Source organism: Vulpes vulpes, chromosome 8 (assembly GCF_048418805.1).
Source record: "Vulpes vulpes isolate BD-2025 chromosome 8, VulVul3, whole genome shotgun sequence".
In the NCBI taxonomy this organism is placed as follows: Eukaryota; Metazoa; Chordata; class Mammalia; order Carnivora; family Canidae; genus Vulpes; species Vulpes vulpes.
This window is the reverse complement of record NC_132787.1, coordinates 44,764,129-44,778,143: the sequence shown is the minus strand read 5'-3', so window position 1 is coordinate 44,778,143 and position 14,015 is coordinate 44,764,129. Positions and strand designations below refer to the sequence as shown.

Here is a 14,015-nt window from a genome sequence, read left to right as displayed (position 1 = left end):
TTTAAAATATTTTAATTACAGTGTAGTTAACGTAGTCTTAATAAGTTCCAGGTGTACAATCTAGTGATTTAGTGGTTGTAGACAGGACTCCGTGCCCATCACAGTAAGTGTACTCCTAATCCCCGTCACCTGTTTCATCCCCATCACCCCCGACTCCCCTCTGGTAACCAGCAGTTTGTTCTCTATAGTAAGAGTCTGTGTTTTGTGTTCTTTTTTTCCCCTTTGTTTATATGGCTTCTTAAATTCCACATGAGTGAAATCACATGGTACTTGTCTTTCTGTGGCTGGCTTATTTCACTTAGCATAGAACCCTGTAGCTCCATGCATGTTGTTGGAAACGGCAAGGTTTCAAATGGCTGAGTGATACTCCATTGTATAGATAGACCATATCTTCTTTATCTGTTCATCAATTGGTGGACACACGGCTGTTTCCATAGTAGATAATGCTGCTATAAACATAGGGGTGCATATATCCCTTCGATTAGTGTTTTTATATTCTTGGGGTAAATATCCAGTAGTGCAGTTACTAGGTTGTATGGTAGTTCTTCTTAAAATTTTTTGAGGAACCTCTATATTTTCCAGAGCAGCTGCATCACTTTGCATTCCCACCAGCAGTGCACAAAGGTTCCTTTTTCTCCACAACCTTGCCAACACCTGTTGTTTCCTGTTGCTGATTTTAGCCATTCTTACAGGTGTGAGATGATATCTCATTGTGGCTTTGATTTGCATTTTCCTGATGATGAGCATTTTTTCATGTGTCAGTTGGGCATCTGAATGTCTTTTTGGAGAAATGTCTATTTATGTCCTCTGCTCATTTTTTAATTGGATTGTTTTTTAGGGCTATGTAAGTTCTTTATATATTTTGGATACTGACCCTTTCTCAGGTATCTCATTTGCAAATATCTTCTCCCATTCCATAGGTTGTCTTTTAGTTTCCAGTTGTTAATTAAACCATCAAGTTCTGTCCTCTCTCTCCTCTCAGACAGATGTATGTCCAGTGAGGTGACTTAGTTCATGACTGCCTAAAAATAATTGGAAATAGAATCATAGTATGGTTAATTGTCTTTCAGAAGAATTACTTAAAACTTGAGATTTAAGAAACCCGAACCTCAAGTCAGAGTCAAGATTTTGAGTATATAAAGCCTCCAAAAAGATTAACAATGTTATGACTCTTCCAGAAATAACTTATTCTTTCTTCAGTTTTAGAGAGTTGAATAAAAATGTGAGTAGAGAATGTCAAGTCACCCTCATGTGACAAAGAAAAGCGACAGTTTATTTAGCCTGCTACTCTTAACTTCATGGTTATAATCAATATACAGATACTAACAGAGCTTCTACCCCTTGCCGGGCACCATAAAGTTACTCTGTCCTTCCTTTAGAAACTTAGTGGGACAGAGAGCTGCCCCCAGGCTGTCAAGTCTGAGTCGACAGGAGTTCAGAGGAGACAATGGTTCTATCCTTTTGACTACCCGCTGAAAATGCAAATGCCCCTCACCACATAGAAATATATTCATCCTCCAGGGTTCAGCCAGGTCAGCTTCCTGCCTACAAGTAGGTGTATCCCTGTTCCAGGGATCACTGTCTGCTATTCTCCAGTAGCTGTTGTAGATGTGGTCATGGTCTGCCTCAGGACGTCTCGCACAGCGTTAACTGAATTTTGCATCTGAGTTGATGAGCTTGAAGGTCCTTCCAGGTCTGGTGGTCTATGGGGAGCTTCTCCCATGTAGGCAAGAAGGTGACATTTACCCCCTTCATCCCCCTCCCTGGAGCTGCGTCTAAGATATCTTGGGCAGTTAACTGTCCTTGACTTTAAGTACCTGAGAGGCAGGAAAGGACTCAGACTTCTTTGGTTCCATGTCTAACGTGAATACACATGCTCAATAAAGATGTGTTTGCTGAATTAGTGTTCAATGGTAGGGAGTGAGTGAGCTCAGTCTCCCCTTTCCACTGTCTCTCAAAATTAACTTTCTCATTCCCTCCTCCAACCTCCTCAACTGGTTAATAAGTTCTTCTATGTGAAATGAAAGCATGCGTCTTTCTACTTAACAGTGGACGGCTGTTTTCCTTTCAGAGGACAGTAGCAGAGTAAACCCTGTCCCATGTGACCCTGTTTTTACCCATGTAGGACAGAAGGAAGCATCTTGCTGCTGCGCTGGAGCAGGCCATGCAGACTTATCCTAAGGACATGGAAAAGGAGAAGACCATGCTGATGTTGGCCATGCTGTTGGCCAAAAAGGTGGCCGATCACACCCCATCCTTGCTCCGTGACGTCTTTCACACAACAGTGAACTTTATTAGCCAGAACCTGCTCACCTATGTGAGGAACTTAGTCAGAAATGTAAGAACCAGTGATGTCAACTCCTTGCTGTCTCACTAAATCCTCTTGATCTCTGCTTCCTCACTCTAAGGTCTGGAAACCAGCAGAACTCTCTGCTGCAGGGCTTCTTTCATCCTTTCTCCCTGTGCTTCTGGTGACCAAACCACAGGAAAGGGACCACAGGATTAGGGACCCTCCTGCTCAGGTAGAAAGACTAGGTGTTGTCTCTGTGGGAGGCTTGTGTGGTAGAAGGTGATAATGAGCACCTAATGCCCTTTTGAGCTCCGTCAACATTTTTTTTTCATCAACATTATTTTTAAGACACATTACTATCAGAGCATACTTCATACCATATGAATACAAATCTTGAATCAAGTATTAAATCAAGAAATGTTAGAAGAGGGTAAGCTTGAGCAAGTTCCTGGACAGCTTTCATCAACAACCATGTAAGATAAGAGGGGAATAAATGGGCAAGATGTCAGTGTAATCTGCTTACCAAATACTGAAGGGATGAGGGGCGCCTGGGTTGGTTAAATGTCTGCCTTTGGCTCATGTCATGTTCCTAGGGTCCTGGGATCCAGCCCCGAGTTGGGCTCCCTGCTCAGCGGAGGAGCTTGCTTCTCCATCTGCCCCTACTTATGTGCGTGCTTTCTCTCGCTTGCTCTCTCTCTCATAAATAAATAAATAAATAAATAAATAAATAAATAAATAAATAAATAAACCTTAAAAAATATATACTGAGGGGTGAAATAATCTTCATTTCCTCACACCCACTAAGATGCTTCTTGTCACCATAAGTGATTCAATAGATGTGAATATCCAGATCTCAGCACCATGAAAGCCTATGTTTTTGCACAAACTCCAGCTTTACTTCTAGTGATTGTGGCACCAGAGTCCTTAAGGTGTGAATTAGACTGGTTAATTCTGACTATTTTTCTTTTCTTGCTGTAGGAGATGGATTGAGTGGACACCTCTGCAAAAGCACAACTGGTTAAAACTTGATATGGTGACGACAGTACACCTGCCTCCAGCGGAGATGGAGCCATGGCCACTTAAAGTTTTTAGAGAAAATAGGCATGAGATAATAGCTATTTATTTCTTACTATTTTAAAGATGTTGTTTTAAGTAGGTGATCCATTTAGAAATCTTTACATACTTGAATGAAAATGTCAGCTTGCACATATCTGAATGAGTTTTATAACCATCTTCTAAATCCAAATCCACTACACATTGTGCCTTTAAGTTATTTCAGCTGTATGGGTCTTCGCTTGAAAATTAAATTTAAGAACAGATTGTAAGGCAGAAGAAAAAAACAATGTTTTTTTTTTTGTTGTTTAAAAAATACCCCAGCTTTACTGTTTATTAAAATGTAATCTTGGGGCAGGCCTTCCAGCAGGCAAGATTGTGTTTGAGGAGAGAGCAAGCGCTGGAGACAGATGCACATACCCTCACAGATGAAAATTTCCTCTCAAGATAGGGAACACCATAATACTAAGGAAGTAATAGTCTTCCCATTTAAAAACCAAACAGTACAAGAGGTTCTGGACTAAAGTTCTGTACTCAAACAATGGGAAAATCAGGCCTCAAAATGTCATTATTTTTTTTCAACTTGATTTCTTTTTATTTGAGTCAAGAAGGGCCTTAGGCAATTCAAAGGTGTGGAAGTGATTTAAGGCTCCAAGTCAATTGCAGTTTCCAAAATCAGGTAACTCAATGCACCTTTTTTTCCCAAGAAGTCAGAGCTTTGATAAAAATGTTAGACTGATGAACATACATCCCGTGGGAAAATACCTGTTAATAATCTTATATATTCATTTTCCTCCCATATCCCTCAACTGATCCTTGCCCAAGAAGCTACATCTGAAGAAAACAGGCTTCTAGGCAAAAAAGGTAAAAGAACAATTAGTTAGACTTAAAAATTCAACAGTTGAGGTGATTCCCTTTCTTAGAGACACAGAATGGGAGTAAAAACACAAGTCAGTCACTTAGGAAGCGCCCAAATAAACCAGAGAGAGCTTACACTTAGAAACAGCGCAACACTGGTCTGTTCCCGGCAGTAAGCATTTCCTAGGATTGTTAAAACTATGGTGGCGGACGCTGGATCCCTATCACACAGGCTGCTATTCCACTTCGCAGGAGCAGTTGCTCCTGTGAATATGAGTGTGAACAAGAGTAATTCGGTACTAGGAAATATTGTTTTGTTGTCAGAAATACTTTTCTGTTCCATGAGGGTTTAATCAGAAAGGAAAAATGACTGCATAGCTCAGCGTTACATACATAACACCCTAGGGCTGTGTCTCAGCCTGAGCATCTGCAGTATGTTGAGAATACTAAAGGCTGGGAAGGCCACCATTTGGAAATAAACCTTCCAGTGACTCAACTGTTATGTTTCAGAGTGAAATTTTTTTTGGAGGAGTCCTAGTACAGTGGAAACAAATTGAATCACACATACATACATAGTCATCCACACACGTATCAAAACGTTCAGATTCTCACTAGGGAGAGATGCTTTCTTCCAAAAGGAACAGTTGAAGTACAAATAGTCAACTCTAGTGGAAAGAAAAGGGCGCTAAACAAATCATCCCAGACTATCTCTTATAATAACTTTTCACAGCATCCTCGCCTGCCATTGTTTTGCTTAAATTAACACAATAGACCACCATTTTAATGCAATTTATACACAAGTTTTGGTGTGAATTTTTTCCAGGCCTAGTTAGATTTTCCCAGCCATAAAGCAAAATGATCATCTCTTGTCCCCAAGCCAGCATTATGAAGAGTCCACTGTATCAAAAACAAGTGTTCCAGTCTTGGGTACATCCCAGCCACATATCCTGGAAATTGGTGGATTTTACACTGGGAACATAATCCTTATGAATAGAATTGAAAAATTTTAATTCATTTTTAATTTAAGTACAGGTTGTGCCTCATCTTGTTTTTTTAAATATTTGAATTAAGCGATGGAAACTCCTTAAAGAGAAACAGTTTTCTTCTCCAGGAGATGCTTGTCATATCTGAAAGTCAGGTAGACTATGCAGTCTATTCAGGTCATATCATTCCTGATCTCACCACTCAAGGTCCAGCACTAACTGCAGAGATGCTCAGGGCTGCTGAAATAGTTACAGCACCACAGCCTGCTTTCTTTTTCCCGACAATTTCATTGTCGCCTGGGAACCTGAATATGGAGTGTCCTTTGGATGTTATGATCATGTTTTTTGAACCTGAAGGCAAAGCAAATAAGTGTATTTTTTTTTTTTTTTAATGAATGTATTCTTAAGACCACAAGGTTATCTGAAATAGTCCCTCTGAAGTCAAGGGCATAAGATTACCATATGAATAGAAAGAGGAATCCATCAGTTATCTTCAGATCTCACTTTATTTTATCCCCCAAGGTGTTCTCTCCCAACATGCTGCTTCTAACAGCACAATTCATAGATTTGAATTTGGTTTCTTTCCCCTGATGAAGAGTAGACTGGCCAAAAGACAGATTAACAGGAGGGGAAAGGAGCCAAAATAGCCCACATAAATAAATCGACCAAATCAAGCTGTTAGTGAGGAGAGCTAATGGAAATTCTTACAGAAAAAGGAGATACGTGCACGTAAGTGAAATGTTTATGTTAATTAAAATTACCATTTAATTCCAGTAATTTAGAGGAGAAGAGAGCATTAGAACCAATACTAAGTTGAACTCCGTCAAGGAACAAGGTAGGAAGAGGCACTTTTAATGTGAAGGAAAAGAGAAACGAAAGAGTAGGATAGCAGGGAAAACAAAGGTCTAGGAAAAAATAATTCTATCTTTTCCTTTGGTGCTGGCCAAGGACCAAAGCTATGTCATACGATTGTTTCACTAGGAACCAGGAACCAAGTTATTCCAGACTCCATAACAGGAAAGATTGTACTTCAACTTCCTTTTATTCCTGGAACAAACTTAGTAAAATGTTGAGACTTTTGTTCATAATAATACACTGATTAACCAATTTCTCCTAGGGGCGCAAAGAACGCACTGAGCAAGATTACTATGAAGTCTCCCCTAAGAAGGTGAGGAGGGGGCAAGGATCACGTTAGGCCAGTTGCTACTTTTTAACATATTACAAGGCCTTCCAAATATCCCTGAGAACGTTCCAACCTGAGCTTACAGTTGGAGCAGCCGCCTGGCTAGAGCTATTGCAGTGTAAACATAAACATGTGGAGGACCCCAATGGTTTTAATTCACAGGAACATGGCAGGCCAGGCAGAGGCTAACTAGTCTTGTGTAAATAAAGGGAAGACAGGATGGATTGATATTTTAGTGACATGACCATTTCCACTCTATGGAGCTGGATATATGAGATAACTAAGAAATAGTGGCTAAATTTTAAGAAATGGGTGTTCTATAGCCAAGGCTACTATGAACTACATTCCCCAGTATACTGAAGGTTTTTCACTGGAAAGTCCCCTCGTGTCAGCTTCTGAGCAAGATGTGCCTATGGTGGTGCCTGGCCAACTCTCCTAGGTCGGTGACTTCTTGGGTGCTGAGAGGCCAAACAAGCCCTAGAGGTATCCCCCACCTACAACTCATGGCATAGGGGAAAAGGAAAATAAGGAACAGATGACAGGAGAGAAAGTGTCAAGGTGTTGCCTTCAAATCATTCGGAGGTTCCTGTGTCAGACTGCTTCACCCTTGTCTACAAGCAAAAATACTTATCTGACACATTAACTGAAAGATGTGTACCAGTAGTAACTGCTAATTTTTTAGCCATAAGGCATCTCAATTCAATATTGAAGGGGAAAACATCTGGTATAATTAGAAGTTGAGAATAACCCTGGACATAATCTTCATTCTTGTTTCTGTAGAACATGCAAGACTAGAAACTTAAGACTAGACCACATGGAACCAATGTAGAAATCAAGAAAAATCTCCCTTTCAGTTCGGTGAGCTTGGCTGCCCTCCTGCAGTATACAATTGGCACAACCAGTTATAGGGAACCTACCAATCCTGCTTGGCAGGGTCACAAAAATGGTAAAAAGTGAAAAAAAAAGCACTAGACTTGGAGTCAGAAAAAATTCCCGACCTTGCTTTGGCCTCTCCTGTGCTAGAAAACCTTTGAAAAGTCATTAAGCTCTGAGTAGGTTTCCTCACTCTGTAAACTGGGGATAAGGGATATGAATAAGAATTACAACCGTGATGGCATGTGAGGGCATACAAGAACCGTCCCTGGCAAGCTACATGTTCAACTATGTACTTGTTAAGGTTATATAGTGACCCATACTTTATAAGGAAAAGGATACCCTCATAGAAAAAACATACACCCTAAACTCAAATCAGTGCCACAGCTGAACCTCCTCAGTGATGAATGGTGTAACAGGAGGTTATCACTAATAGCAGGTCTCATTCCTTCAGAGAAGAAGAAACATTTTTCTGGTACTGTGTTGCTGATGCTTTAGATGACATTCAGTAGCACCCCCTTATCCTTGCTAGTGGATGTCTGAAACTGCAGATGATAACCCTATATATGATTTTTCCTATTAGTATATCCCTGTGGTAAAGTTTAATTTATAAATTAGGTACAATAGAGATTAACAACAATAAAATAGAACAATTATACTGTAATGAGTCTCTCCCTCTCAGAATGTCCTCCTGTACTAATAATACTCACCTTGTCACGACATGAGATAAGGTGCCTATGCAATGAAATGGAGGGAGGTGGAGGACCAGGCATTGTGACCAGGCATTAGGCTACTAATGACCTTTTGAGGGTACATCAGAAAGAGGAGCATCTGCTTCTGGACTGTGGTGGACCACAGGTAACAACTGCAGGAGGCAACACTGCAGACAAGGGGCCTGCTGTCATGCTGGTGAGGAAACTGCTTCAGAGGCCAGAGCTGTTTCTATAAAGTAACCAAATAGTCTACAGGCTCTCTATGAAATACGATCACCACCTCAAGTTCTTTGAAAGGTAAATCTGTAAAAATGACCTCAGAAATTAAAAGAAAAGACAAAATCTTACCTATAATACCTTTTATTTCTATGAAGCATCTCTTAAAATAATTTCAAAATTCTGTGGGCCGTGTCCATGTCATACCTTCAGGGAGAAATGGGTGTTCTATAGCCAAGGCATCACTTTTGTATTATTATCAGAGGGAATTAGCACAAAGGCTCCAGATATTAATTTCCACAAGAAATGAATGGTAGCTATGGTTCAAAAGACCCTTCCTCTGGGCTCCCTGCTCACTCTCCCACAACAATGAGGGGGAGCAGCTGCATCTAATAGAGGAGATGGTACGGAGACGCGGGCGAGGGGAGGTGTCGATAATGCCTTTGCATGGTCCATGCATGAACCAGATGGCCAACTGTTGCTGATTCCTAGAAAGCTTTCTAGAAGACAGTGATGATCACCAGAGGCCCCTGTAAGGCACGCTGTAGATACTGATTTCTTGGGGCCTAGAGTGATTATTTTAACAGGATAAAAAAGCACTTTTTAATTTTAGGTATTTTTCTCAAGAAATCTTCACTGGCTTTTGGACAAGTTTTCAGAAGTCATTACATTCAATAAAGCAATTAATAAGTGTTCTAGAGGACTTACACAAACTTGTCCCCAATAGTTCAAAGAATGAGGAATGATAAACGGTATGTTCTTAATTCCACATTTGAGCTCCATAAGTTGGATTTATTCTGAATCTGCCTTTTACCTTAGATTCAGAAGTAATATAAGTTAGAAGGGGCGGAAGAAATGGTCTGCTGCCAGCCCCACCAAAAAGGAGGGGGGTGGGAGGTTGAGAAACAAATTTTAATAGCCAAAAGGAGGAGGTGCTGTAAGAGGCAGTCCTTATCAGGGTATTCCCTTCCATTGCCAGAGGCAGATCGTAAGGAAGTGAAGGAGGAATGGGGACACTGACACATCCTATTACTCAGGAACTAACAATTCTCTCTAGAGAAAGCCAATAGAAAAGAATATTAACCATTACCCTGCGAGATCCAATTGGCCAGACCACTTTGGGTTCATGTTAAATAGATGGGAAGATAAACGGGCATGTGGCAGCATCCTATTATACTCTCTGGATCTTTCCTTTTGTGGAGAACACAGACCCAAATATCCTAAGCCACAGATTGCCTTTTAGTAGCTCTGAAATAAAACTGGTTTCTATTTGTACTTAAATGCATGTAGCTAATGGGTTTGAGGATCCAGAGATTACAAGTGAACACTGGAAGGAAAATAAAAGAGAAAAGAAAAATCAAGGTAACTCATCAGTTTTCTTTTACCTTACACAAACAGGAAAGTAGCAATTAGAACACAGAGTAACCCCAGTGTCAGAGCCAACTGTCAGAGACCAAGGAGGAAAACAATCTTTACTACATTAATCCCATTTCCCCCACCTCACCTCTAGCTATCCTAATCAAAGTGCACCAAAACCCTTTAAATATCACTCCCTAAGACACTAAAACTCAGAACATATACACTGCATGATGATGCTGACCAAACACATTTTAGATCTTTCCTCGACCAACTTTTAAATAGTATTGCTTTAGGGAGAACATTTCATTTTTAAAAATAAATTGGAAAAAAAAAACCATTTAAAACATCAAGTTAAAAAAAAATAAAAAAACATCAAGTTTTGGTGATCAGGATAGTAAAGTAATTTTATTACAAATTTCAGGATCTAAAAAGTAATTTGTTACATTTACTAAGATCTGAGATGACCTGTGTCAAGCATGTGTGTCCTGCACAGTGACACACTGATCCTCAGGCATGAGAAGACACACTCCCACCCCCTTTTAGGGATGGGATCGGCCAGATGAAAGAAAGTTATTCTGATTCTCAACTAGCACTTACTGATTAGAGTTATTTTGGTTTATCACTCTGGCATTTGGACTGTAAAGAATTCCGGGAAGAAATCTTATTCCTGAACTCTGAAAGCCACACTAGAATCTCGAGGGTAGTAGGCTCAAGAAATTCAAGCTTCTCTTTTCCTACTTTTTATTTCAATGGTATTTGGGAGACTTTCTGTATTTAATAGGAGTTATGATTCAATTGGTCTGTAAGCCCAAGTATGAAAATCCTTATCACATGGCAAGAGACTGCAGAAAAGCTAGTTGACTAGTAAGAAGACTGAGGCCAGATTACAGATAGTGACCATCCAGCAACAGATGCTGCCAGCAAGTCACCATAAGCTCGGTAGCGTGGCCATTACACAAAAGGGCCAGAAGAGACCGCAACAGGCCATCTAAGTCATCCCCCTGCTTGACAATGAGACAAACACCTGCTCCCTAGCAGTTACTTGCCCTTGCATTCACAGGCAGGGAACCCTAGGCCTCTTTTCTATTTATGTTTTTAAAGATGACCGAAGGCAACATCTTTACAAGGTGGAGCTGTAGGAAGCATGAGGGACTTAGCGGACACAGAGAAAGCACTCTCCCACATGACTTTACAAAGAACCTGGGGGTGAAGAGGAGCAATCAGTACCTGAGAGGCAGATGAGACAGAAGGGGAGCACCCTCACACTACGGGCCTGAGAAGGTGGGCAAGAAAAGAAGAGCCACAAAGGAATGGCTGCGAAATACAGCATATTCATCAGGAAAGATGAAATCCCAAGGGCAGGAACAACTCAGTAGCTGAGGAGCCTGCAGCTAAGCCCTCTTGCCTGGGACTTTCTGTCCTAGGTTCTCCTAAGTTAACCCTTTCCCTTCTAAAGCTGGGGCTCTCCACAGGAACAATTTCGCCCCCAGGGGACATTTGGCAATGTCAGGAGACATTTCTGGTCGTCACAACTGAGGGCAGGGTGCTACTGCTATCTAGCGGGTAGAGGCCAGGGATGTTGCTGACCAACCTAGAGTGCACAGGACAACCTCCGACAACAAAGAATTAATCATGATGTCATTAATACCAAGGTTGAGAAACCCTGTTCTAGAAGGAGTACTTTACGTGCAGGATTCCGAATTTGGCATTAGCCAAGGCCCTTGGAACTTATAATCAGACAAACATGGATGCCCTCTACCTGAAGCCCTATCATGTGGATCAATGTACTGCCTTATTAAGCAGAAGCCCCCCATTATCCAAGATTGTTCCACAAATGTCCAAATCAGCTGTTGGTGATTCAAATTCAGTCAGTACAGCTAAAATCTTCCATCTTCCATCTTTTTTTGTCTTCTTCTTTTGAAAAATCTGCTATTTCTTTCTTAGAGCCAGTGCTACTCCAACTGCCACTGCCAGGATGGCAATGGCAGCGGCCCCTCCAAACAGCAGTATAGACTTGCCCTCAAACAGTGGGATGGCCTTCTCTTCTCCAGCAGGGGAGGGGACTTCCCGAAGACCCTCTCTCCTCACATGTATCTCCTCTTCACTCAGCAGTGTTTCTGTGGGTTCCAGCACGGGGATCACTTCCTCTTCCAATTGAACAGATTCAACCGTTGCTGCTTTTGTCTTCATCAAGTTCTCTTCTTCACCAAGTTCCACCAACAAAGTCGTAGCAGGGCTGACTTTCTCCACTGTCATCTCTTCTGTGTCAGGCTCCCTCATCTCCAGAAAGGAAGTGGCAGTGATATGCGGAAGCAAGGGAGCTGGTGCTTCAGGGAGTGCCTCCCGCAGCTCCTTGGCTGGCAAGACGACAGATGCCACAGCAGCCTCCTCCACACCTTCAGGAATTTCTTCTTTCTCCACATGCACAATGTCAGAATTAGAAGAGTTGTTTTCACTTTTCTCTCCAGCCCCGTTGCTATCTAAGCTTTTGACTTCTTCAGGATCCATTGCAATCTGCTGCCAAGACTCAGGACCTAGGGACACAGGGAGGCTTTCTGTATGCCAACTCTGGCTGGCAGACAGTGAAACAGGTAAGCTCTCCGACTGCCAAGAAGTGGTCACAGTAGGAGACTCTGGGGGACTGACTTGTCCAGAGTTGTCACTGGGCAGGATATAAATGTCGTTGCTATCCTCTGCAATGACTCCAGGATATTCCTCGTCCTCTGACTCAAGGTTAAAGACAGTGCCCTAGAAAAGGAAGAGGAGAGTCAATACAAAGAATGGAAACTACATTTAAAACAAATATAAATCTGAGGGTGCCTGGGTGGCTCAGTAGACTCTTGGTTTCAGCTCAGGTAGTCATCTCCGGGCTGTGGGATCCAGCCCTGTGTCAGGCTCCAAGCTCGGCACAGAATCTGCTTGAGGTTCTCTCTCTCCCTCTGCCCCTCCTGCTTGCACACTCTCTCTTTCTCTAAAATAAATATTTTAAAAAAATAACTAAAGTAAAAAAATATAAATCTGGAAAAAAAGAATTCTCTCCTAGGGTGGCTCAGCGGTTTACCGCTGCTTTCGGCCCAGGGTGTGATCCTGGAGACCTGGGATCGAGTCCCACATCGGGCTCCCTGCATGGAGCCTGCTTCTCCCTCTGCCTGTGTCTCTGCCTCTCTCTCTGTGTGTGTCTCTCATGAATAAATAAATAGAATCTTTATTTTTTTTTTTTTAATTATTTGGGGGAATTTAATCAGTTAGACTTTGAAACTAAGAGAACATTAACCAAAGATGAAGTGCAATTGTTTTAAATTCTAACAAACATTACTGGATATACAATTCAATGGATTACATTTGAAAGTTGCATTTAATGGCCCAAGGATAGTATTTTTTTTTAATTAATTTTTATTGGTGTTCAATTTACCAACATACAGAAAAACACCCAGTGCTCATCCCATCAAGTGTCCACCTCAGTGCCCGTCACCCATTCCCCTCCAACACCCGCCCTCCTCCCCTTCCACCACCCCTAGTTCGTTTCCCCGAGTTAGGAGTCTTTATGTTCTGTCTCCCTTCCTGATATTTCCCAACATTTCTTTTCCCTTCCTTTATATTCCCTTTCACTATTATTCATATTCCCCAAATGAATGAGAACATACACTGCTTGTCCTTCTTCGATTGACTTATTTCACTCAGCATAATACCCTCCAGTTCCATCCACGTTGAAGCAAATGGTGGGTATTTGTCGTTTCTAATCGCTGAGTAATATTCCATTGTATACATAAACCACATCTTCTTTATCCATTCATCTTTCGATGGACACCGAGGCTCCTTCCACAGTTTGGCTATTGTGGCCATTGCTGATAGAAACATCGGGGTGCAGGTGTCCCGACGTTTCGTTGCATCTGAATCATTGGGGTAAATCCCCAACAGTGCAATTGCTGGGTCGTAGGGCAGGTCTATTTTTAACTCTTTGAGGAACCTCCACACAGTTTTCCAGAGTGGCTGCACCAGTTCACATTCCCACCAACAGTGTAAGAGGGTTCCCTTTTCTCCGCATCCTCTCCAACATTTGTTGTTTCCTGCCTTGTTAATTTTCCCCATTCTCACTGGTGTGAGGTGGTATCTCATTGTGGTTTTGATTTGTATTTCCCTGATGGCAAGTGATGCAGAGCATTTTCTCATGTGCATGTTGGCCATGTCCATGTCTTCCTCTGTGAGATTTCTCTTCATGTCTTTTGCCCATTTCATGATTGGATTGTTTGTTTCTTTGGTGTTGAGTTTAATAAGTTCTTTATAGATTTTGGAAACTAGCCCTTTATCTGATATGTCGTTTGCAAATATCCTCTCCCATTCTGTAGGTTGTCTTTTAGTTTTTTTGACTGTATCCTTTGCTGTGCAAAAGCTTCTTATCTTGATGAAGTCCCAATAGTTTTGTTTCTTTTGCCTTTGTGGATGTATCTTGCAAGAAGTTACTGTGGCCGAGTGCAAAAAGGGTGTTG

At 41.5% G+C, this 14,015-nt stretch overlaps 2 protein-coding genes across 10 annotated transcripts in view; one reads left to right on the top strand and one right to left on the bottom strand.

The window, feature by feature from the left end:
• Positions 1-4,697, top strand: part of BID (BH3 interacting domain death agonist) — a 37,306-nt gene extending 32,609 nt beyond the window's left edge. For 2 of the 3 annotated variants that reach the window (XM_072766386.1, XM_072766387.1), the window contains 2 exons: positions 2,126-2,338; positions 3,269-4,697. In XM_072766386.1, coding sequence (XP_072622487.1) covers positions 2,126-2,338; positions 3,269-3,280 — 225 coding nt within the window. In that variant the 3' untranslated portion in view covers positions 3,281-4,697. Of the gene's footprint in view, positions 1-2,125; positions 2,498-3,268 lie in introns of those variants that run through there. The other variant, XM_072766385.1, reaches the window with a different exon arrangement.
• A 974-nt stretch (positions 4,698-5,671) lies between these two features.
• Positions 5,672-14,015, bottom strand: part of BCL2L13 (BCL2 like 13) — a 92,875-nt gene continuing 84,531 nt past the window's right edge. For all 7 annotated transcript variants that reach the window (XM_025995509.2, XM_072766380.1, XM_072766381.1 and 4 more), the window contains one exon: positions 5,672-12,276. In XM_025995509.2, coding sequence (XP_025851294.1) covers positions 11,458-12,276 — 819 coding nt within the window. In that variant the 3' untranslated portion in view covers positions 5,672-11,457. The remainder of the gene's footprint in view (positions 12,277-14,015) is intronic.